The 26,499-nt window shown below is 48.2% G+C and overlaps 1 protein-coding gene across 4 annotated transcripts in view; it reads left to right on the forward strand.

Moving 5' to 3' along the window:
• The window catches only part of MIB2 (MIB E3 ubiquitin protein ligase 2), a 725,636-nt gene that overhangs the window by 397,459 nt on the left and 301,678 nt on the right, over window positions 1-26,499 (forward strand). For all 4 annotated transcript variants that reach the window (XM_069610141.1, XM_069610142.1, XM_069610144.1 and 1 more), the window contains 2 exons: window positions 22,356-22,504; window positions 23,237-23,393. In XM_069610141.1, coding sequence (XP_069466242.1) covers window positions 22,356-22,504; window positions 23,237-23,393 — 306 coding nt within the window. The remainder of the gene's footprint in view (window positions 1-22,355; window positions 22,505-23,236; window positions 23,394-26,499) is intronic.

A 26,499-nucleotide genomic window follows, 5' to 3' on the forward strand; every position in this document is an offset into this window, starting at 1 on the left:
CATTGATTCTTTTTGCTACAAAACTCTTTAACATTGTGCAAGACATTTGTGCTATCTTCAAGAAGTGCCTCAGCTCTCCTAGAATTTGCTCAACTGACATTGGCTGTCCTGGCTCCATGTAGACTCTTCTTACCCTCTAACTTTGTGTTGATCTGTCCCTCAATAAGTCATACATACCTTACTTGTAAAGCTGGGAAAGGGTTAACCTATATTTGATTGGGGGATTGTAAAGTACTTACCTATTTGGTGAAACTTGTTAACCATTGTTTGTTCCCTAACCTTTCCCTATTTCCACAACTCCAGTATTGCATTTAAGTTTAAAGTGATGTATCCATGCCCACAGTGTCCTATCTATTGAAGTCGCCTCAGGGTGTAGGTAGTGTGTGTGTGACATCCCAAAAGGGTATCTACTTAGTTAACTGAAACTGAAGGAGTGTATTTTTGAAGTGTATTTTATTGTGGCCAATTGCTCCCCTTCTAAAGAAGGCTTATTTTAAAACGGACTGTTGAATTAATAAATAATTATTTAATCAAGAAACCTTGAATATACGTGTTTTTTGAATACATGTCACTGTGAATCCCTATGTTGCAACCCTACAGCTCACATCGACCCCTCTTGAGATGAGCCTGGCTGCTATGTCACTCTACCAACTTGTGTAGTACAGGCCTATACCAAAGGTTGGGTTACCTATTGCCAAGAGGACAAGGCTGGTGTAGTCTCCCACAGGGTTGCTACATACAATCCTGCCTAACAGCTATCCTAGAGAATGGGCATTGGTGGGGGGAGTTCAGTACTGAAGTGAATCTGTTCATATCTGACAAACCGTAATCAATACATTTTAATGGATCACGAACGTTCAGACCCTCCGGCAATGCCACCTCCGTGCTCCATTTTATCACCAGTCCATTTTAATTTTTTAATGGAGCCACTTAGTGAGTTTGGATCATTTGCATTGTGTACAAAACACTGTACTTTCAGACCCTTGAATATTTATTTAAAACATTGACAATTTCAGGAGGTTCTGGAGGACTGCGCAGCTGTGAGTAATTATGGTTGAGGTTCCTAGATTTAAGCATATTTCCCCAATTAAGTGGTCACTTACAGAGACTGCAGTAAAGTTGTGGAATGCGTTACCAAAAGTCATCCAGTTAATTAAGTAGTATCTGTTTCGGAAAATGTTAAAAGCATTGTTTTAGAATGCTGCTTTTTAGTTGTGTTAGTTGTAAAGATGGATTTCTAGAATCTGGCCTAGTGCACAGATTTTAGGAGGCCACTCTGGTTATGGTGAACAGGGATACTAGAGGTTAGCCAAAACCCAATCAAGGTAGCAATGGAGAGCAGTCGAGACTTATTCCCAGGAGTGTGAGACTGTGGTTCGGGGGCCTCAGTGAGTCCACACAGTATGGCATACACTAATTCAATTTAGACAGTAAATATAAAACATATACCTATTCATTATAGCCCTTTTGGAGACACTGAAAACAATATCTAGCCAGTAGTACTATTGCACAATACTCTGATACAAATATATACATTCACCACAGTTCAGATATGCATTAAAATAACGTATTTAGCACAGCAGGTTAGTCGGGGAAATGCAATAAATGATGTAACATGGTCACAAATTAATTCACTAACTTAAGCGGTCCCTAAGAAGGGGCATTGTGTCCACAAATCACAAGAACCACACTGTTTTCACCCCAGAATGTAGTCTCTGAAGTTAAGTTGCAATTTACTTGTGTTGGTGATAGTTCAAAAATTAATTCAACAATTCTTATCAAAAGTAAGTATATGTGTTCTTATTTTGCAGGTTGCTCTACCCAGGTTCAATGGCCAAAAGGTGAGTGGAATGGAATGCAGGAGACGCAGAGACCTGTTCCCAATGTTATCCTATGGAGGACAGGTGCGGGACAGATGCATAGCATTTACTTACCCCCGTGACTCTGATTTTCCCAAATGGCATTGTAGATTGTCTCAGGGTTGCTGGGAGCTCACTCTCCTGCCATTGGTTCCAGTGAGTGGTGCCCGGGAGGAGCAGGTTCAAGGATTCTTCCGGTCGGGTGCAACTGCTGGCGATGATGAAATGCAAGAATCACTGATGCAAGAGTCCTCTGGACACGTCACTGGCTGGAGAAAGGAGAGTTCCAGGGATGTTCTTCACACGCAGGTGACAACAGGCAACCTTCTGTTCACGGTCACAAGCTGCTCCAGGACAGGATCCCTTGATGCTGCGATGCTCAAATTCAGGGAGAATGCGACTTGTGGCACACACTGGTGACCACCGAACCTCCGGGCTTGAACGGCGATGCTTCTAGCGAGGTAGCCCACGAGAGAGCTGGTCAGTCCACCGCGCAGTCCAGGAACGCTTCCAAAGGCTCAGAAAGGCAGGATCCTTGAGAAGTATGTTGGGCAGAATTTTCTTTTCTTGTGCCAATTCCTCTCAACCTGAGAGACTCCCATTACCTTTGTTGGACTTTTATTTTGTGTTTCTGTTCCCGAGAGACTGGGACTTTTCCTCATGCATTATTTTTGTTCCTCTGACTTGGGAATCTTACTTTACTGCTTCTGTAATTCATTTGACTTAAATGGAGTCATGCTTTCCTCCACATGTTTTATTACAGGCATCTGTAAGTGATTGGCAGCTTACAGCACCCTATGTGCAGTGTTGCTGATGAGCCCCTTGGGCATCCCTTTTTATGTTATATTATTTTCCTATGAGAACTACTGTTGTCCAGGATAGTAAGGATTTTTTTAAAATCTTATTTGCATTTTCTTTTGTGGGATCAGCACACACCACCTTATGTGGGATACTGAGGGGTTGCACAGTAACTCCTTTTCCACTGCTCCTGTAACTTTTTAGTTACAGTAACATACTGTCAGGTTCTGATTTTCTAGTCTTTTGGAGTGTGTGCTGTGAGTGTGAGTAGTTTCTTTCTATGTGGTTGGTTTGGCCTTAACACTTCTTATACAGTGTGTGGAAAATCTCCCAAGCCAAGATGGAGGTGCTGATCCCGATTGGCTGGATGAGACAAAAGTTTTGATCTTTTTATGATTGTTTTTTTACGAATGTGATGGACATTAAAATATGTATATTTTTTGAAAAATCTTGTGTGCCTACCTGAAGTTGGGAAGGGTGGATTGTGTATGTGTCGGGCTGATGCCATAGACAGTTCTACAACCTAAAGGGAGGAAGCCGTTTTGATGGGTTTTGTATTGTGTGGATGAGACAAAAGGCAGACAATGGGCATTCTAAAACTGTCTTTCATCGTCAACTGCCCAGCTGAGAGGGCATGTTTGTAGGAGTTCCAGTTAATTAGGCCTCAATGGGGCCTTTCAGAGGCAATTTATAAGCATAGTCAGGATCCAGAAAGTTAAGGAGGAGATCAGGTGGCAGAAGGAGCCTACAGTTTTCCCATGAAGACAAGAAGCTAAGTGACTGTTTTGATAGTTCTTATGTGAAAAGATATGATAGGTAAAAAATAACAATAAATCTCCTTACATGCCTATGGTGGAGGAAGGTTTAATGTTTTGAAACAGTTTTTTCTTCAAAGTATCTAAGAAACTGATCTTGCTACGAGCGTCTTCTTCAATAACTGTTGAGTTGAGAAGGAGCTTTCTGTTCCGTGCGACGTACTGTTGCATAGATACTTTCGCACACGAGTCTGCTCTCTCAACAGTGTGCCTGCAGGACGCGCACAGACTGACCTCTCTGTTAGCATAGCGTCTGAGGCAACTTTCCGTTTTTTGAGAGTACACGCCAGCTTCTCTGGCGCTGCTGCTGGCATCTGGTAACGGGAGGCAGCGCAAGTAACTTTGTCAATTAGGCAGAAGTAGGCGCTTGAGGTTTGTTTGAAGCGCGGCGAGCGTTATCAAAAACAAACCTTCAGTTAAGGAGTTTTGTTCTTTTTCTTTCGCGTGCGCAGTGACGTTATTTCTTCCTGGAGACTTGTGGCACACGTGCGCGGTGACTGGTATACTAATACTAATACGATTAGTGCCCGTGCACGCACCTTATGGAGTGAATCACTTGAACTTTGCTAAAGCTTGGAAACGCATACAACGTATGAGCAACTCTAAAGAGGCAATATATTAGAAACAGTAAGGAATAGTTGCTAGAACTCTATCAGAGACATTTAAATGGATATAAACAATACAGTGGGGTAATTCAAGGTTCTTTTCAGGGCAGTCCCACAACTGATAAAAGAATGTGTATAGGAAGACAATTCAACATTCATCACCAACTTCATAAAGAAGGCAGTGAGTTTTCAAAAGTAATTTATCAATCAGAAGTTCAGGAGTGATGTTTTCTAACACGTATTAACCTTCTCTGGGCAATCAGTAGGTGAGTACCAGGAATTGATTATTAAACTGTAGCATAGTAGAAGCTTGGGAGGTGAAAAGGTAATGAAAGTATAATTGTTTAAAAGGCATGTTATTTCTTCTCTTCCTTCCTGCAGATTTGGGACAGCTACCGAAGATATCTGGTGTTTTTCTTATTTTATCTACTTCCCCTTTCCCCGGGAGTGTACCATGCTCCGCTGTATCAAACAGGCTCTGGGTGCTACACTCTAGAGGGACTGTCAGGTTCAGCAGCTTGCGATGACATCCTTTTCAGAATTCAGCCTGACACATACACACCTAAATGGCTGGTGGCAGTGGTAGATTGTTCTACCATTTATGTCTAAATTACTCGTAGGCTGTTTCTACTGCTGCATTACAGCACCGTTGGGTAACTGTTTTACCGAAATGCCACCAGTCGTCTTTTATCAGTATTTTTTGTTTGTGTTCTCTCTCCTTCTTGGCCCTTCCTCTACCAATCCAGGTGGGGTGGGTCCTGTGAGTTTTTTCTTTGGCTGGATTCCTTTGTGAAGCCCTCCAAGGCTCCATTGTGTCTGCTGATGCAGGAAGGGACAGAGCAGTCTGAAAGTTCTCTGGCCTTTGTCTGAAGGTATGCCTGGCTGGAAACAGTTCAACTGGGTGGCTGGCTGGCTGGCGGTCCTGCAAGGACAGCCACAGCCAGGTGATTGACTGGTCTATAGGACTGAATGAATGGGTTCCTGCATAAAAGGCAACGCTTTTGGGACAGAAGCCCAAGTCAACCACTGGAACTGAAGCTCAGAAGAAGACAACCAGATATACCTTCAGCACCCTGTTTTTTAATAGACAGGGAAGCTCTGCCAAGGACAACTTCCTCCTCTGAGCCGGTGGGCATAGCCAGCCTCAAGACAATCTTCAATTTGAGCTGTCCCCCAAGAGGATAATGAAAAAGCCTGCTAAAAAAAATGGAGATCAGATAACTCTAATGTGTTAGTGGTACCAAGAGCCAAACTGGCTCAAGTCAATTAGAGTGCTTTTTATACATCAGCTCCTAGACTGTGGAACTCAATTTCATCTAAGCTCAGAGGGGAATAATCCCTGGTCAAGTTTAAGAAGAAACTGAAGACCTATCTTTTTAAGTCGCTCCCTATCATCTCAACATTGTTCATACTTTTTGGCAGGTTAGTCTTTTAGGTTGATGGGTGTTTGTCTGCTTCTTTCCTTCTTTTTTAGGTGTCATAGTCTGCGCCCGCATGCCGTATGCCTTATAGTGTGTGTGGTATAAATCTAATAAAGAAAAGTCTTGCAACCGTCCAGGGCTGCAGAATCCCAATACTTGGGGTACCTCGACCATCTTGGAGTGCATCGTCTTGCCGTTGACGAATTTCGTCAGAACTTCCGTGGCATCTGTACGGATTTCCAGAAGCAAGAATCCTCTCTTCCGAGTCACCGCAAAATAGTGCAGGACCGAGTAAACTAGTCGATTCAAACCAGCGTTTGCTCCTGGTGCTGATAAAAAGGTGCCAAAACCACACACCGACGCAGGAGTAAGACAAGTTCCTTGCTGGTGAGTCCATCTCGATTACTGCTGCAGGAGCCCATCCAGGGTCCCCCCTTTTGTCACCATGACCAAGGACAAGGACGCCGGGCTTGCAGTCGTGCATCCAGAAGGCATCCAGCTACTTCATCTTCTTCATTCTCCAGGTATTGTGGGGCTCTTGGTAAACTTCTTGGGTCATTTGTGTCGCTCCTTTGTTTGTGGAGTACTGTTTCTACTGTTGGGGTGTTCACCCAAATCCAGTCGCCAGGCCTAACTCCTTCTGCCCCTACAGGAAGGCTTCTACAAAGCACCCGTGCCTTTTCAACGAACAACTAACTTGCTACATACCTGTACTAAGAAGATTTTCAAACTGTTGCATTCCTCTTGATTTTTGCATTGACTGTTCCCCTACAGTAAATCTTCCATTCCTACTGGCTTGGGCATTGCTTGTTTCCCTCCAAAACCTGATCTGAAGAACTCTTTTTCTAGTTAGGGAAAGACTGCCTAAACCTTACAAAGAATTGCTACCATGTTGCGTACCTGTTAATGTTGCTTCTTTACATTCTTGACTTATGACACAATACTGCTCAGTTAATTCAAATAAGTGCTTTTACTTTGTAGTCACTCTGTGTGTGTGCGTGGATATAAAAGTACACTATTTCTTATTATTATCCTGATGCGCATTTGATGTTATTAGTTGACACAATATTTGTTTAGTTACTTATTGCCTTGTGTATATATAAAATCAAGATCTATTTTTGCTATTACTGTATGTGTTTCTTTGGATTTGTGTGTCTACCGATTTCTGTGTACAGATTTACAGCTCACATTCCTCCTCCTAAAATGAGTCTGGCTGCCCTACCACTCTACCAACCTTGGATAGTACAGGCCTATATTAGAAGTTGGGAAACCAAGGGATAAGTCTATACAGTCCAATCCCTTTTGGACTTTAGAAAAACGTACCTAACAAAGGCGTAGTGATTGGTTGGTCCCACCAGTCCAAGGGCTGAAACAAAGCTATGGGTCCTCCGAGATCAAGTAGTCCAGAGCTTCACTGGGCCAGACACAGGAAGGATTGCTCGGCCTCTTCAGGGGCCATCTTCGTATCTTCAGCCGGCTGTTCTTCTTCGAGGGATTCTTGGCTCCAACGATGATCTGAAGAAATGTCAGAGGTCCTACTCTTATCCAAAATCCAAGCAGGAAACAAGTACAAGCCCACCAATGGTAAGTATCTGCACCAATCAACCAGCCTGTAGTAGTTGTCCAATCGGGGACAATTACTATTTTAAAATTTGCCCCACACCTAGACCTAACCTTACAAGGAATTTCCTGACCTGGCAAGGTAGGAAGAAGGCCAAAAATCAATATGGCCAAAGAAGCAAGTGAAAATCTCTTGGCACTGCCATTTTAGGGCACTAGCCACATTTAGTAGCCACACAGGGTAAACGCACATGTGCACACTAAAAATAATGCAAAAATGATATAAATGTATCTGCTGCCACCAGCCTGGCACATATATAAATGTAACCAAAAATACCCAGTGTAAAAAGCTAGGGTGATGTAAATGTATCCCCATTGCTCTGTAAGGTGCTGTGTACAATTTTAAAAAGCACAAGAATTAAAAAGGGCAACTGTTTCCCAGTACTGATAGTCTAAATGACTGATAATTTTTCCTCTAGCAATAAGCAAAAGGCAAGTGAAGCTGAAGGCTTTACTTTCCTTCAAAAAGTTAGAACAGGTATACAAACAGAGCAAAAATAAGGGAGGTCCATAGAAACTATATAGCGAAAGTTGCAAAAGAGAACCTTTCCTAACAGTGTTTTTAGATAGTGCGAGAAGCCTGAGGGTATTCTCCCAAGTAGACCTCGGGAGTCCCTTATTTAGGTGGCCAGGGAAGGGCTGGCACTCTCGGATCCCAACCTTAGGGTTGACGAGCGTGGGAGGATAACCTGTGTGTAGGGGAGGCCGGGGGTATGTTTGGAAAAATGCCCCAGATGATGAGATACAGTATTATTCCGGGGAAGGAGGAGAGGATGAGATCCCCAAGACCTTTGTAAATTGAGCTACATCTGCCTCCCTTCCTCTAGTTGAATCTTTCTTAACCAGACACCATCAAACACCCGTATACAAACAATCCCCTAGGATCTCAAACTTCGTTACACCTAAAAACGATCTCTCCCAGAACCCCTATTTCCCTATGTCCTACCCGAATACTCCCTGTCATTTTTTTCCCGTCCCTCTGATTATTTCCCGCATTCCAAACCTACCCAGATAAAACACTACCGTTCCCACAATCCCCCTTGTTTATTTCAACATAATACGCTCGGTCATTCACGTTTACGTCACAAACGTTACCAATGTCACCCTTCTCAATTTACCAAGCCCCTAGGACGAAGAATATAATTTCTCATAACAAAACCCCCCTTTTTGACTCAAACACTTTATTACCCTGTGGAAGACAGCAGACTAACTCTAGGGCTGTTTACCGAACATGTCCCGTCACAGGGGTCAGGCAATTGACAGGAATCACGCACACCTGATGGCCCTTTCTCTTCCCCACAGGGATAAAAGGTGGAGTACAAGAGCACAGGACGAGCAAGCCAGAATGCACAACATGAGAGCTAACCCAGCACGGCAGTTCAAGGGGAGGAGAAAGACGGAGTAGACAGAGAGGGTGACGAGGAGAGAAGCAACCTTACCCTTTCTGACAAAGGCCTGTGAAACTTCCACCGAAGGAATCGTAAGTCTGCGAACAATAGCCAGCCTGTGTTGCAGCAGATGTCAATGGTACATGATTGCCAGGCAGGAAAGGGACGCTTGTCTCTGCGGTACCAACCATGACTCCAAGGAGAAAGAAAGCCAAGTGGTTCATTACAGCCCGTGAGTCGAGGGGAGTGTCGATAAGAAACCGAACTGTGTTGAACGAAAAATATCCCACGGCTAATTTGAACTTTGAAAAGCTTAAAGATCCTATTGACGAAAGAGGGGGAAACCCAGCAACAGAGGAGTCTAGCACCTCGTGGGTGCTCACGCAAGAAACTCTAGGCGATTACCCGATGGTAGAGACTACTGTAACCAGAAGGCCTTGGGGGGGGGAAAAGGCGAGAAGAGGTCAACGTGGTCATACAGGGGTCTTGTAAAATCCTTTGTACCGTCGAAAGTCTTTGACCGCCAGATGATTGTGAAGCAAAGGGAAGTGAATCCCGGTTGGTGAAATTAACGCATGAACAGTGCGTTGCAAAGGTTGGCAAGAGTGAACCCATCAGAGGGATGCTAACGAGAAGGGGCAAGGCCTGAAGTCCCTATGACTAGTGCGTTGACGGAAGTGAACCCGACCGAGGGGTTTCCACAGTGAACTGTTAGTAAAAGTTGGTGAGGGAGAACCCGGCAGAGGGAAGCCCACAAAAAGGTGCGAACCCCGAAGAACTATTTAGAAAGACATTCAAGTTCATGAATGCAAGGAGTATTGGAAGACCAGGGGAAGTGAATTGCCCCCCTTGTCTTTTGGGTCCGAGCACGGCTGAGGGAGATCTAGGGGTCAGAAGTTATCACACAAAAAGCATTTGGAAAGGAACTCTTTTTTGTTTGTTTGTGGAATACATCAGGCCCTTCGAAGGCAAGAGACTTTTTATTGAAAAGAGACTTAACCATCAGAGAACCTGATAGCTGGTACAGAACTGTCATCTCGTGCTGGGAAAGCTTGAGCGTGTGCTGTGCTCAGGAGATCCACTTTGTCACGTGCGCAAAACGTGGGGAAGGGAGAACCCTGGCAATCACATCCTGACTTATTTGTGAAAACTTCTTTCTTTATTGAAGACCCTATCACACACTCTTTCTATAATTAGTTGTAAGGATTTGGCAATAGTTTATTTTTTTAGTATATGCCTTTTATTTTGACAAGATGCCACAAGGACTGCCGTATTTTTCATTTGATGGTCTAAGCTTGCTCCCATCCTGGATTTAGATTTAGGTTAGGCGTTTTTCCACCCTGCAGTAACCGTTTAATGAACACCCTTGAACTGTGATCACTTGTGTCTGTCATTACTGTTGCCACCGTGAGTTCCTTACAGTAGTGAGGTGTTTGTTATGTTATTGTGATTTATACCGTGCACTGCTGCCATTTTCATGGTGTCCAGGTGCTCTGGCGGATCTGAAAAGGAAGGAGCCCTCGGAAGAGGGGATGCAGAGGGGAGAGCGCAAATGTGCTTTGTTGTCGGTAGCTTCAGTTCAGAAAAAACTCACTGTATGTTTTGATTTTATTTTTTTTGGTGTGGGTTTGGTGGTGGTTGGATGTGTGTGTCTATGGGTTTGTGTGCATGTCTTTTGTTTGGTCTTCTGTAGGGTTGAGTTGGTTATTGCAGAGTATTACTTTTTTAAGGAGTGTTTATTGAGCCCATAGTTATTTTAAAAGAATTGCCACTTTTTAAGAAAATGGATTGTCTGGTTTATGCTCTGAATGTTGTAATATATTAAATATTTTTGTTTGTTTCATTCTACAGCACTCTGATGCTTTTGTTTGCCATTTTTGCATTTTAGACAAATTATAAATACAAATTAATTAGAATTGGGGGCAGCCAGAAGACACTACTCAGTTTTCAGTTACTGCAAGTGTGTTCGGATACAAACAAACGCAACAGCAATGTTTTATCTGCACAATCGGGAAGGTACGCTCACTGACATTGCCATATCTGTGGAGCCACCTGTGTGTTTGTATTTTATTTATAAAGTGCACCAGGCCCTCGGGCATCCGGGCGCCTCACTTAGGTTACACGGCAACAAAGCATAAAACATGTGAATGGCAATATACAGAAATGAGAACAGACACATCACAGTCATAAAAAACAGAGATACAGAAATGGCCATGAAAGGCATGATAGATTGTCAGGCACATGTATGTACAATTCAAGTGTAGAACCATAGGATTTGCAGAATATAAAAGCATCTTTAACAAGTTAAGCAGTGAGAGCAAGGGTCGTGGCTGTAGGGTGTTGGTGCCGGATAGGGTCTTGGGCAATCAGCCACGTTTTGGCTTTGCTCTTGAAGACATGGAAGGGGGGTTCAGCTCTTCTAGGTTTAGGAAGTGAGTTCCATAATTTTGCAGCAAGAACCGGGAAGCTGGTCCCACCTGCTCATTGTAGCTTGAACCGAGGTATGGAGAGAGAGAGTTGGCTTGGGACGATCTAAGCGGTCTGTTGGACGTGTGCAGAGCAAATCTGCAAGCCAGGTAGTTAGGTGATTGGTTGGCCAGGCATTTGTGCATCAGGGCAAGTGATTTGAGTGAAACTCTTTGTGATACTGATAGCCAGTGAAGGCTCCGCCTGGTATCAGAGATGTGATTGTTCCTAAGGTTATTGAGTGCGGCTCTAGTGGGGTTGTTTTGGATAATCTGTAGTTTGTTTAGATTACATTGGTTTGTGCCTAGATAGTGTAGCAATTATCAATTTTGGACATGACCAAGGACCTGGCTAGTGTAGTGTAATTGGCTGGTGTGAGGAAGGGTCGGCAAGCTGTGATGAGATTACAGGTGTAGGCTGGGGCAGAGGCGACTGCGTTGGTTTGTCTGGCAAGGGATAGTGTGAAATCCAGATATATCCCAAGTGTTTTGGTGTCATGCATAACTTTAATGTTGTTGCCATCAATGACAAATGCATTGAAGGAGGGGTCTAATTTGTTAATTCTCTGATGGGAACCCAGGATAAGAAGCTCCGTCTTATCATTAAGACAGAGATCATGTTGAGCCATCCAACCTTGGATGACTTGGTAGATAGTGTTTAGGGCTAATGTGTCGGCTGTGTGGTCGCCGGTGATGGGGATAAGTGTCTTGGTGTCATCGGCATAGTTTGTGTAGGTGACACCCAGATAGTCCAAAATGTTGAATAGTGGTTTTGTAAACACATTGTAAAGAGTGGGGGAAACGCACAATCCTTGTGGCACCCCACAGGGGACTGGTGAGGGTTCGGCAGCAGCAGAGGGGGAGAAGACCCTCATGGATCTATTGTTCGGGAAAGACCTGATACTAGCAGTGGCTTTGTCTGAGAAGTGGGCAGCTGATTTGAGGTGTCGACAGAGGATTTGGTGATTCACCAAGTCGAACACTGCTGATAAATCCAGAAGGAGTAGGAGAGCCAGCTTGCCTTTGTCCTTTAGGTCTTCAATCTTGGTTTTGAGATCAATAAGGGCAGTTTCCGTACCGTGACGGGGACGGAAGCCCGATTGTCTAAGACCTAAGAGTTTGTTATTTTCCAGATAGTCTTGGATCTGTAGATGGGCTGCTCGGTCCAAGATTTTTAATAGGAAGGGCACAGTGGTGATAGGCCTGTAATTTGTGGGCATGCTGGCATCTAATGTGGTTTTTTTGAGGAGTGGGATGAACCACGCGTCCTTCAAGTTGTCAGGGACAATACCTGTGCTAAAGGATGAGTTATTAAAAGCAGTAATGAAAGGGGCCAACTTATATGCAGCCTCTTTGATAATGGGTGCTGGGCATATATCACCCTGGCAATTGGGGGGTTTGAGATTGATGATGTGTTCAACGTGAGTAGTGGAGAGGGGTGAGAAATTGAAAGGTTTATGCATGGGAGTGTTAGGATTAGAATTATCGTGCTGGGTCTTGTAGAGCGTGTCAATCTGGAGGGAGATTTTTTTTTTTGTCATTGTTTGGTTCGGAGTGTAGCTATTTTACCGAGTAGTGCCTTCTGAATTCTGGCGCTCCAAGTGCTATCTTTACTGCATGTGTCGAGTGAAGTGACCGGGGATTCTAATTATTTTAGAATCTTAAACAGCTCTTTAGTGTTGGATTTGGCTTGTAGGATTCACTTGTTATAGGTGTCTTTTTTGGCTTGGAAGATGGCATCTTTGTAATCCAGGGTGGCTAGAGTAAGACTATCTTTGTTCAACTCAGAGCGATTGCTTTTCCAGCTAACTTCTTTCAAGGTTCTGTTTTTCTTTGCCTAGAGCTCTCAGCTCAGGTGTAAACCAAGAGTTGAGGTGAGCACGTGGTTTAGGTTTCCTAGATTTAGTAGGAGCAATGAGGTTGAGGGCTTTCAGCATGGTCTGATTGAAGGTGTCCATCAAGACAGTGGGATCAGTGCAAGAGGCAGTGTGTTCATTGAGAATAGGGAGAAGTGGGAGCAGCTTTTCACATGTTATAACTCTTATTTCTGGTGCACATAGCGGGCGCAATGTCCTGCAAGGCGCTGATATTTTTTTCTGGTATGTGGTGATCAGTCCAGGCACAGGGTTGGGTGGACTCCATATTGGTTTCGCAATTTAAGTCTGCTAAAGAGTTCTATCCTTAATGTGTGTTGGTTCGTTGATGCGTTGTGTGAAGCCTAAGTTCGATAGTACATTAGAGATTTCAAATGCAGTGGCATCATTAGGCTCTTGGCAGCCAAGGATAAAGTCTCCTAATACAATGATTTGGGATTTAGTTTTGGTGTTATTGGTAAGGATGTGGGATAAGTCTTCAGCAAAAGTGGAGATGAGGCCGGTAAATTAGGTGTAATGTGATAGTTTGGTTGGGTGATGTGGCTAGTTTCACAGAAAGTAACTCCGTAGATGGAGTCTGAAGTGTAGGGGAGATGCCAAGACTAATAGTATTTTTGTGTATGAATGCAATACCACCTTCTTTAGTTTTGCAATTGCTCCTGATGATGGTATATCCTGTGGGAATGCAGTGATAGAAGTGGCCCAGAGGCAGCATGGAGCCATGTTTCTGTAATGGCAACAAAGTCAAGGTCAGGTGTTGTGATCAGGTCAGCCATATCAAGCGCGTGAGCTGTGAGGCACCTGGCATTAATCGGCGCCCCCTTGAATGGGTTTTTCTGTGGGGAAGGAGTGCTAGTATTGTGTGGAATTTTTGTTCTGAAGGGTGGTACTTCAGGATTAGAATGCGGAGTAGTGTTATTAAGGCGGTGCGTTCCATGTCTAAATCTAGAACCAAGTCTAAGGTTCCTTTTAAGTACTGAACATGGTTGGTCGGGGGTAGGTGTAGTGGCAACATGTTCAATGCAAAGGGCAGGTGAATTGAGGTAGGGATTGGCAGTAGGTGGTAATGATGCCAGTACTACATTCGGGCGAGTTTGAGTGATAATGGGCGTGACAATGGTGTGTAGTTGTTCATTGGAATTGGCGGGCATCGTGTACTCTGGGTGGGATGTGAGAAGAGGCATTTTGTCAGTGTAGGTATTTTATAAAAGCAGATTCTAAAGGCAAGGCATTAAGGTAGAAGATGAGTGCCCGTGACAAGGATATTAGCTTAAAGATTAGGCAGGGTGAGAAGTGGTTATCAGTGTAAGGTGTGTGTGGCCAGTACATGCTGGAGCGTGAGGTAAGGAGGTGTTCGAGATTTGAGTAATGCTCAGTGGTAGTACTAGTCAAAGATTAGCAGGTTTAATTTGTTCTACAAGGTTGGCTGGTAACAAGATGGCTGACACAAAGTGGTATCTGTGAAGAGAAACAGAGTATGGTCATACAATGGCAGGAGTATGTGGAGGTGCTAATTCACTTTAGGCACAGTAGGCTAGATCAGGGTAGTTCCTTGTGGGTGAAGCGATATCAATAAATTGACCTCTTGAGAGAGCATCACACAGCATGTAAGATAGGCACACGGGTAGGGGCCGATTAGTGAAGGTCAGTGAGCAATAAACGGCAGTGGACGTTAGGAGAGTGTGCTGGGCAAATCGTATGATAGTTAGCAGCTGGATATGGTACAACACGGTGAATGCAATGTGGGCAAGTACAACCGGAAAGCAGTTGAGCGGGTGAGCAGAGGGAGCAGGTACAACAAGGGGGGGGCTGGTCACCCGTAGCGTGTGTACAAAGTTCAATATGCGCAGCTAAACAGTGAAGACTACAACGGGATGGCGCGAGGGTAGGAGGCGCCGAAGTCTGATTGGCAATGAATGCAGAGAATGTCAAGTGATATGAAAATAGAAAGGCTAGTTTAAATATGGTACTAGGTTCGGAGCACAGGGGGCTACAAGCAAACTGAGCAGAGCAGAGATATATACAAGAGGAATTGATGTCTATACCGGCATTACGAGAAACATTTAGTATTAGGACGCTAACGGAGATAGGTACTCACTGGTGAGTGGAATGATAATCGGAGGTCCAGGGATTACGGCAGCTGCAGCTCAGAAACAACCACGGACAGGCACAGACAGGCTACGTGCCTTATATCTGGCACAGACAGGCTACGTGCCTTATATCTGGCACAGACAGGCTACGTGCCTTATATCTGGCACAGACAGGCTACGTGCCTTATATCTGGTGCCTTAGAGCAGGGTGCTGGCTCGCATCTTCCGGCAGGGCTGAGCAATAGGTAAACAAAAGCTGCCCAATGAAGGCACGGAATGTGTTGCTAGGCAACCACCAATACCTCAATTGCAGCTGCCATTTTAGGAGAGGCATGTGGTTTCCATGTTGGGGAAACGCCACTCTGCAGTTTCAAATACACAAATAATGTCCCGTATCAGATGAGCGGTCGAAGTAAGTTCTGCTGTAAGCCACACAGGCATGTCCTGGAATGGCTGCGGTCAGGATCAACTGCTGGCTGTGGCTCGATTGCAGGCTCGATAGAATTCGGTCACGATCAGTGACAAGGGTGCATCCCAAAAATATTTGGTTAGTGAGCCGACGTGTTCCACTGTGCAAAATTGCATAGCAGAGATGCTCAGCAGGAAGGTCAGTCAGGTACACAAGTGGGAGCTTTGCACAAAGGTACTCACATATATTCAAAATGCGGGGACACAATCAAGGCCTCATGCTGCAAGAGGTACAGGAGCAACGCTAGCGTTTATGGCTAATATTCCATAGAGACTATCTTCAAGGCAGCAACATTGTTGTCGTGCACTTGTTGTGCACACCGATGCCCGTGAGCCCCCTCCCGCTACAGACTGCACCACAGACACATCTATGCAGTTCGGGCTCCCTGGTCGCTCTACCGTGGCTGGGAACGCCCCCTTTATTTATAGTGCATGCGGCGGAGTGCAACGTCACTCTGCTGCGTGCATGCAGCCCTTAAAGGGGCAGCATCACACTCCTCCTTTTGCATATAAAACAAAACACTGAACAAAGGAAGCTAAACAGTTCTAACCACTACATTCACTGCACACAAACCCGGAGCCTCTTTAATAGCAGCCACCCGGGTCCCCGGGACATTCAGGGCTCCCACTCACTCTTACTCCAACACAAAGTCCGTGAGACGGGCAGGTTTCCCCCTCCCAGTCCTCTGGGGGTACCTCCTGCCCGCATCTCTGCTCAGAGTTCCTTCTCTCCCCGGATCCAGAGCTGGGGAGCTTGGGAGGGATGGGGGACCACCCCCTTCATCCGGAACTTCCACTGCCGGCACGCTGGGCGTAGGGTCAGTCCTTGGCTCACTCCGTGGCTCTCCCAAGCACTTGAAGCTTGCATTGCATGTTACAGAGGTGCTTCCGTCGGATGCAGTCACCATTGACCCTTTTACCACCACCACATCCAGCGGGGCCGGCTCATAAATCAGCAACAGTTTTCCTTGGGGGTGCCGGTTCCTTACAGTACCTCGTCTCCCGGCTCAAACCTCTGCGGCTTCAGGCCTCTCCGAATGTTCTCGGTTACCGTCTGTTCACGGCGCTCCCGCTCCACCTCTTCATTGTTGATTACGGCGGGCTCCCGCTCGCCGAGCTCTGGTAGTAGATCTCGGGGGCACCGTTTGAACATTGCCTCTGCTGGAGCCACCCCCGTGGAGGTATGGGGAGTGTTGCAGTATCCTTTCCGGAATTTGTACAGTGCCTGTTCCACGCACTTCCCTTCCCCATGGGCGATGCGAAAGACCTTGTTGAGGGTCTGCATCAATCTTTCAGCCTCCCCATTTGCCCGAGGCCACAGCGGCGTTACCGTGCGATGATGTACGCTGTACTCCTCCATCAGACCCACAAAGCTGTCCCCTTGGAATGGCGGGCCATTGTCAGAGCAGAGCACCGTGGGCAGTCCATGGGTGGCAAAGATCTTTTCAATGGCCACCGGTGCATTGTCGAAATTGCACCGACTCTAACTCCACCGCCGGGTAGCGGGATCACTCGTTGACCACCACCAAGACGTGGGTGCCCCGTGACGTGGAGCCAAAGTCAGCATGGACCACCCCCCACGGTCTGGTCCCTCTCGACATGGTCTCAATCTCTGGCTCTCTCTGTGCAGGGAATGCTGCTTGGCACCACACACATGATGCCACGAACTCCTCCACCCTCCGTTCCAGGTCTGGAAACCAGACCTTCTGGCGTAGACATGCTTTTGTTTTGGCCGCACCTTGATGGCCCTGGTGCGTCAGCACTATCATTTGCTGGGTCTGACTCTGAGGTATGACAATGCGGTCCCCCCTCAGCAGGAGTCTGTTGTCCGAGAATGTTAACTCCCCCCTTTACTCTCCATAGCTGCTCCAGGGTGGATTTGGCCTCCTGCGTTCTGGTCGCCAGTGAGTCAGTTACCATTCGCCACGAGTCCTGTTGGATGGCAGACTTGAGTATTCTGAAGCATTCGTCCCCGCCAGATGCTTGTTCAAGGACTTGTATGGGCACCGAGTTGGAGGTCGTGGCCTCCACCACAAGCTGTACATGTTCATCTGCTTCCTCTGTGCACTAGACAGTGCCCCACCAGTGCCCTCTCGTGGGTGTCTCGACAGATAGTCCGCCGCATTGTTGCTTCCAGGGCGGTAGACTAACGACACGCCATACTCTAACAGGGCCAGCATCCACCTTTCAATTCGGGCTGGCGGTTTGGATGACGACCCCGCCAGGATGGGCAGCAGGGGTTTGTGTTTCGTGACCACTGTCACTGGTCGTCCCAGAACATACAATCGAAAATGGCGGCAACCCCACAGGACGGCCAGGACCTCCTGTTCGATCTGGGAGTATGTTTGCTCCGTCTCCGATAAGTGCTTTGCTGGCATACGCAATGGGACGGACATCCTGGTTGATACCTATCTGTGTTAGCACCGCCGCCAGGCCAAACAGGCTGGCGTCCACCACAATTTCCGACTCCAGTGCAGGGTCGAAGAAGGCCATGGTATCTTCTGACGTGAGAGCACCCTTAATGTCCTCAAAAGCTGCCTGCTCGAGAGTGCCCCATTGCCAGGCCATGTCCGTCTTCGTGAGGGCCCTGAGTGGCTCGGATCTTGCGGCCAGATTGCGGATGAAGCGGCCACAATAGGGGACTATTCCGAGGAAACTCCTTACTTCCGAGACGTTTTCAGGGGCCCTGGACTCTGTAACGTCCTTCAACTTACATGGATCAGGCGAAACCCCACCAGCCCTGAACACAAAACCGAAGAACTCCATGGTGGTGCGGAGAAATTCACACTTCTCTCGGTGTAGTGTCAGGCCCAGAGATCGTAGGCGTTCAAACGTCTTGGCTAACTTCACTAGGTGGTCCGCCTCCGATTTGGCAAATACTAAGATGTCATCACTAATATTCAAAATACCATCCAGGTCTGCCAGCACCCCCCGAATGATGATATTCTGAAATACCTCTGCTGCGGACGGCACCCCGAAGCTCAGCCTCTTGTACCTGTAGAGGCCCTTGTGGATGGTAAATGTTCTAATGTACTTTGACTCGGGGTGTAGTACTACCTGATGGTATCCAGACCGTAGGTCTAGCTTTGAGAAAAACCGGGCACCCTGCAGCTCAGTGATGATATCATCAATCATGGGCGTGAGTTGTCGCTCCCTCTTAATGGCCTTGTTGGGCAGGCGCATGTCCACACAGATGCGAACTGAGCCTGGTTGTTACGGCTTTCGAGCGACAACAATGGAGGACACCCACAGTGTCGGGCCTTTGACCTTTTCTAAAATGTCCAACTTGACCAGGTTGTCGAGTTCTTTGTCCACCAGATCTCTTAGGTGGAACGGGACCCGTCGATGTTTCAGAGCGATGAGCTGCACCGAGTCGTCTATGTGCAGTTTGACCGGGTCCCCCACCATCTGTCCAATTCCTTCAAACAGGGCCATGTGTTTCTCCGTGAGGGTTTGGATATCATCCACATACACAGAGTATGCATATGTCACAATACCCAGTGCCTCTGCCGCCACACAGCTCAGCAGGGTGTTGCGGCTGATGGGCGCCGCATATAGTCGGGCCCTTATGGCTGACCCACCATGTTCGACATCCTCAATGAATGCACCGTCCAGCTGTATTGGGTCTGCTCCTCCAAAGGTGAAGATACGGGCCTTCGGCTTGGTCAGGGTGGGCGGTCATGCCATGGCGTCATAGTGTTCACGAGCCATAACATTGACAGAAGCCCCCATGTCTACCAATACCGGGACTGAGGACTCATTCACCATCACCAGACATCAAGGCTGCCTCCTTGTCTTTGCCTTCGATATGCCAATGCTGGATACGAAGAACAGGTTTTCTTCTTCCTCCTCCTCTTCATCATCGAGAGTTGAATTGTCCTCCGCCTGATCAAGCTGCGCGACGTTTGAGGGGCGCTGCTGCCAGAAGAAACCAGCCCGCACCGGGCCTCTGGAGAACACTGCCGGAGCAGTGGCCCTGCACATCCTGGCGTAGTGGTCTGGACCACCACACCTGCCACATGTCTTTCCGATCGCCGGGCATTCTGCTGGATGGGGAGTGTCATATCCACATTTGGGGCACGAATTGGCAAGGGCCGACCCCCTCTCTCGCTGACTCATTCCCCCACGTCTTGCTCCTCTGCCGCGTCTGACTGCACAGATCTCTTCAGTCTTGCTGGGGCGTACCCCCGCTTCCTTTCTGGACACTCGCAGGTCGGAAACCTCCTGGCACCTCCCCAGTTCCAGAATGCGTGGCATGGTGATGCCGGGCTCCCTCAGGACTTGTCGTCTTAGTTTGCCAGATGTGCAGCCCTGGATCAACTGATTTCTGATTGTGTCAAGATCCACCCATACACATGGCACCGCCAACCTTCTCAGCCTTCCATGGAACGTTTCAAGTGTCTCCTCATCCTTTAGGCCTGCTGCCCCCATGAGAATCTTTCATAATCCGAGTTGGCAAGGGGTAATAAATAATCATGGAGAGCGTCTTTCGCCGCGGCATATGAGACCTCACGTGGCTGAAGCGACAGGAATACCTTATGCACAGCTAGACCTGCACAATACAGCTAGGAGGCTAACTTGCTGTCATTATTAGTCTCCATTGTGGCACGAAAGTACATTTCCAGCCTGTATATCCACATCTTCCAACGTGGCCCCAGGCTCGAAGGTGCCCCCGAGATATCAAACTCAGGCATTGGGCGTAACGCACCTGGGGGTCTTGCACCTGGTAGTTGTGGTGCCGTTATCGCGGGTCCTGCGCTGGAGGTTGAACAGCTGCACCAAAAGGTAAGGCTGGAGGCTGGACAGATGCCACAGGAGGCTGTACAACTGCCACAGGAGGCTGCGCTAGAGGTTGAACAGGGGTTTGAGGCTGACCTTGATCTGGTAGATGTTGGGGTGCTGCTGGTCCACTGCCGTCCATTGCCTCGAGCGCACAGGCACCTTTGAATAGGACACCAAAGGCCGCAACTCAGGCTCTCTCCTCAGGCAGGCAGATTGTAGGTCAGCAGGCTTCTTCTCCTTGCAGGCAGGCCAATGACACTTCAGTCCCTCCACCAGCTTGATCCTGTGAAGAGCCAACGAATTTGCCAGTTACAGATGTCACCCAATGTTCTCTCCTTCTTGTGGGTAGGAGTCCCAAAAATTGAGCCAGGTGGGGCCTAGAGACATTCCTACTGGCTTAGCAGGCCTCTCCAGGAACCACCATTCACTCGGTGGAAACAGACAAAAATAAACGATATTTCTGTCCAAAACCACAGCATGTGGTAGTAGCAGCTCTGCGCTGCCAAGAATGAAAAAAAACTGGCCTTGGATGGCCTTTAGAAGTGAAAGAAATCACTGCCGCGGCCCTCCTAGGCCCGGTCACAAAATGGCTGCCGACCACGTGGACTGCCTCCTGCCCTGCGGCATGATCGAACGGTGCTGATGTTTCAAAATAAACAAAACTCTCCGATTATCACCGCCCAGCCCGGGATGCATCCGTGCCTCGTCACCACTGTTGGGGTGCACTCGAGGTGCACACCGATGCCTGTGAGCCCCCTCCTGCTACAGACTGCACCACGGACACGTCTATGCAGTTCGGGCTCCTTGGTCGCTCTGCCGCGGCCGGGAACACCACCTTTACTTATAGTGCACGCGGTGGAGTGCAACGCCAATCCGCTGCATGCGTGCGGCCCTTAAAGGAGCAGCATCACAAACATGGGCATCTATACATGTGTGCACACCTCTACTGCAAAGATTGCATGCTCTTGACTAAGAGCAGATGCAGAGTGTGGGTCATGTGGTTTTGCAAATCTTAGTTGCAGTAGTTTCATCTGCACACCCATCACCAGCTATCTATACCATGCAAATCTAATCCGATTCACAAGCCCCTTAAGATCCGTTACTTGACCTGTAATTGTCTTTCTGGTGCGTGTATCTGTTCATTGTGACATCTGTAAATATTCAGTGTTTACCATGCAGATCTAAACAGATTCATATTCGCAAGCCCCCGAAGGCATATGTTAATTGTCCAGTAATTGTCTTTATGACGCTTGCTCAGTATGACAGGAGCCCGCCCATCCTCCCCAACCATTAGACAACCCTCTCACCACAATGCACAGAAAATAATCCAAGGGTTTATGCCTAGGGGACCACTAGGGGTACCAGCACACACAGAGTAAGGATAGTGTGACCAGAACCTCCTTCTTAAATGTATTTATTTTTTGGGCCAGTGTTTTTTCTCTTTCTCTCCACAAAATGCAAACCTCTGCGCCTGTAGCCTGGGTAGTGTGCAAAGGATAGGCATAGTGTGACAGGAAAGCACCCGTCGGCACCCTGTTTTCAATTTCGAAAAACAAGATGTAATACTCCAAGCGCACCATGAGATGGCGGTAAATGTAAACCATATGACCGCCATATGACATATGAGGTGTGCACAGCATCCCGGGAGGATAGCACAGCAGCAACATGCGCGCCTTGGAAGCAAGACGACACGAAGCAACACAGGTTCGATCCTCGGGTCCGCGCTTAGAAACATCTGGGTGTTTAAGCACGTTATAAATACGCAACTAAGAGAAAAACAATTACGCAACTACAAAACAAACAATTCCTGTAACAGCGCCTCGATGCCTGTGGGCTGTATTAGCTCTTTAAAAATGAATGTAAAAAAAAATAAAAAAATATGACTAAGCAAATACAAATCACAAAGACAATTACTGAGAAAGTAATATTTAGTCTATATTCCTTCATTATAAAATGACCAATGAGTCTCTGCCAGTGATTAAGAAGAAGCATTCTGTAAGGAATGAAGGAGTTTTAGTTCTGATTCCAGCCATGTACAATAGGTGTATTTCATTCATAGATACTAGCCATTCACACATTTTCGTCAGTGAGTAGATGAATTAATACATTGCATGTGTGGCTTTCTCTGATCCCTTTCTAGATATTATTGTTCTTTCTATTTTTCTGGTAGGTTGACGTCAGGAACCAGGGCCGGACTGCACTACAGGTGGCATCCCATCTTGGGTGTCTGGAAGCAGTGCAGGTCTTGCTTCAAGCCCAGGCTGGTATCGACCTAATAGACGATGAAGGTGACACAGCGCTGCACTATGCTGCTTTTGGGTATGAGTCGTTAAACCCTGGACAAAGCATTATTTGAAGCATATTACCTGTCAAGATATTTGTTCCAATTCGCTATTTCTAGGGACTGGGGAGCACAAGGCTTTCTCCTAGAACTAACTGCAGGTAATTAGTCTCCACTTAGCATGATCTGCATAATTGGGATACCCCTGCTCCTCAAATCTATTCACACAGATGATGATCGGATAGGAAACTGGTAAAAGCATGTCATCGGAGCCCCCAGACACCATGCAAATTGCATCAGTGCACTGTATGAATCTCAGTAATAATATAACATGACTTAACATCAAATTACAAAAACAGAACCTGTAGATGCTACATTTTCACTGCCCATCATTTGGCTACAAAATTGAATTGTAAAGTATTTGTATGGCCCACAATGCATGCATGACTTTTCCCCTAGACAGTAAATGGTTAAAATCGTGGTCCACTAACATGGAAGGATATTGCTGTGCGCCATCGCCAACTAACAAATGTTGCCATTATACTAGCTCACTAATAGTAGGTACGGCACATTTATAAGGCCTACTTCCCCCTTACCCCTGAATATCTCCTTCCTGACAGAAAAATATGAAGTATTGTCTAGTCCGTGAAGCCCATTCTGGATTATTTTTCAATCCTGGACACCATATTTCCATGAAGATAAAGACAAAATGGTGGGTTTTGTTGGCACTATCCTCTAACAGGCATTTAATGTCCCTTTCTCTGATTTAGAAACCAACCAGAGGTAGCTGAACTTCTAGTCAGCAAAGAAGCCGCCACTGACCTGCTAAACAACGCCAAGTGTACCGCCCTTTACATCGCAGTCAACAAGGGCTTCACAGAAGTGGTGAGGGTCTTGTGCCAACACAACTGTGCAGTCAACATTCAGGTAGGTCAGTTTAATCTTGTTCAGAAACATAAGTGCAATCTTCCTGGCTCTCTTAAATAGAGCAAGCTGAAACCTTAAAGGTTAGATGGGGGATTATGTTCGCCAAGTGCTGTTTTCTCCAGCATGGGGTCTGGCATGGATTCACATGCTCATGAATATTCCCCGTCGTCAGGCTGGGAATCCTCGGTAAAGAAAAAATCAGTTTCGTTTCTGATCTGTCTTTCGTAGTAGTAACCAATCACTGATCTCTGCGTCATACTGACCACAGCCAATGACTGCCCTCTACCTAAGCCCCGCCTCTGGCAGCCATCTTCAGATTTTTACCGCACGTTCAAGTGTTGGGATCCTCGTGCTATTGCTCTCGAGCGTTAGTGCTTTTTTTCACGTTTTTTCTCAAATTTCTTTTTTCGGTCAAAAGAGCATCAAGCTCCACCGTTTCTTCATCCGATCAACGGGGACCCGTGTCGGATTCGTCTACGCCCCTCAAGGGTGAAGATTTCGTCGAGCCATGCTTTTGGAGGACTCCAGAAGTTTCTCAGGCCCATCTCGGACATGGCCCAGGAGAAGGGAAGCTCGACGCCCGGAGAGCTGTTCAGGGTCTGCCCTGGATGCCAGCTTCAGAATGTCTTTAAGGAGGACGAACACTCCCTTTGTCTTTACTGCCTACATGAGGACAAGACGCACGTGGAGAAGGACTGTGCGTTTTGCGGCAACATGTCGGAGCGGACCATGAAGGACCGCCATCAACGTCTCGCCAACTGGCTGGAAGGGAAGAGCCCGTCAGGCGAGAAGAAGAAGAAGTCTGAGCGGTCTTCTAAGACCTTTGAGGGCGCCCCGGCGACGGGGGTCCAACAGAAGGCCAAGCACCGCGAGTCCGCTGGCACCGGGAGCGCCGAACGGTTGGGCTCTACGGGCGCCAGGCAGGGCGCATCCTCCCCGCCGCCATCAACCACGAGCCAACACTCTGGCTCGGGTAAGAGGAAGGCCGAGCACCCGGCGAAGCTCCTGGAGAGACCCCGGTCAAGCTCGAAGGCCCCATCGGAGGGGGAGCGAGGCGGTGACCCTCCCCCCAAGGAGAAGGCGGTGAGTGCACCTAAAGTGGTGAAAGCCTTAATCCATCCGGCCAAGGCCTCTATCGAGACAGTCGCGGCGGCCCTGGCTCAGCCTGTGGAGGCTACACCAGTGGTGGCGACCTCGGGGCTCAGTCTCCCTGCCACCGCGGAGAGTGTCCTCTTTTCATGCCCATCGACAGGACCCCCGTGAAATCTCCGACGGAGAAGAAAAAGGGGGGGCAGGAGGTCGTCGTGGATTCGGCCTCAACCTCTGAGGAACAGCTGATCGAAGTCTTAAGCCACGGCGTTGGCGTGGAAGAATACCAGCCCGTCGGGAGGGACCCTGACGTAGGAGACGACGAGAACGTCGAGGGTGCCGACGGGGCTCCTGACCGCCCGTCGGACTCCCCTCAACCAGTGCCGCAAGACAACTCGGCGGCCATTTTGTTGGCTATACAGTCCTTATGCTCGGAGATAAGGACGAGACTGCCGTTACCACCAACGGAGGAACCGCTCCCGACGAGGGACCCGGAGCCAGGCCCTTCTGGGAGCCCTCCCCCTAAGAGAAGAAGGATTCATCCTCCACCTCCTTTTCAGCCATCTCGCCCTGTTCAGCCCTCCTCCCCGTCCACGACACGTGGGGATGATACGGGGACTGACACGGCCGCGACGGGTACTTACGACGAGGATCTCCCGTCGTCACCTCCCACCCGGGCTTCCCCGCCCGACGAGATTGGATCGTTTCACTCCATGATCGCCAGGGCTACCGAGCTTTTCCAGCTCTGCCCGGAAGAGAAGAAGAAGGAAGGTTTCCTTTATCAACGGCGCGAGGCCAAGAGGAAGACGGTCCTCGCTGTACCTCTACTGGACGATATTTGGGAGGAGGGCCTCGCCCTCCTCAAGAACCCATCCACGACGCCGGCTAGAAGGGATCGGTACGAGAAGAAGTACCGGGTCCCGGACGCGGCCCCCTTGTGCCTTCGGGCACAGCCGACCCCGGACTCGGTCGTCTCTGCGGCGGCCAGGAAGAAAGCGGGGGGGGGGAGGGTGCGGCCTCTGCGTCGACCTCCCCGCCGGACGGCGAGGGAAAGAAATTAGACACGATGGGACGCAGAGTCATCTCGTCGGCAGCGACGACGATTAAGGTGGCCAACGCCTTGGCTATCGTAGCCCGCTACGACAGGGAGTTGTGGTACAAACTGGCCCCCCTGCTGGACTTCCTACCAGACGACAAGAGGGCGGAAGCCCTAGAGATCTTGCAGGAAGGAGAGGTGGCGTCGGACCACGCCATTACGATTGCAACGGACATCGCTGACACTGGATTTCGCCAGTTGGGCAACGGCGTGTGCCTTAGGCGGCATGGATGGCTCAAGGCTACTGACTTCCGTCAGGACGTGCAGACCAGGGTCTTGGACATGCCGTTCGACGGAAACAACATGTTTGGGAAAACAGTGGACGATTCCCTTCAAGCCATCAAGGCGGACACGGAGACGGCCCGGGCTCTTGGGGTTCTCCAGCAACGGCGGCCGCCCTTTCGGAGCGGCGGAGGCAAACAGGGTGCCTCCAAAGGTTCCAGCGGCGGATTTTCCACCTACCGTCAAGCGGCCTGTTCGTCGTCACAGGAAGCTTACAGGGGACGAGGCAAGTCAGGCGGACCACGCCGTCGTCGCCAAGGAGGACAAGGCGGCAAAGCCTCGTCAAAGCAGGACTGAACCGGCCGTGGGGTCGGGCCCCCACCGAAGCACCCTGGTGGGAGGCTGGCTGGCGAGCTTAGTCAGCGTGTGGGAGTCCATATCCACCGACCATTGGGTGCTGGATGCCCTAGCTCAGGGTCACGCGCTCGAGTTTCTAAAGAGGTGCCTGCGCATCCCCCCTGTGGCCAGAAAAGAACATCACGTCCCTCAACTTCTCTTGGAGGTAAAGGCGATGCTCAAGAAGGGCGCCATCGAGCTCATCCCAAAGAGGCTTCGGGGCTCCGGAGTTTACTCAAGACACTTCCTCGTGAAGAAGAAGACGGGAGGATGGCGTCCCATCCTGGACCTACGACGACTGAA

The sequence above is a fragment of the Ambystoma mexicanum genome, chromosome 8, assembly GCF_040938575.1.
Source record: "Ambystoma mexicanum isolate Mex_15411 chromosome 8, UKY_AmexF1_1, whole genome shotgun sequence".
Lineage (NCBI taxonomy): Eukaryota > Metazoa > Chordata > Amphibia > Caudata > Ambystomatidae > Ambystoma > Ambystoma mexicanum.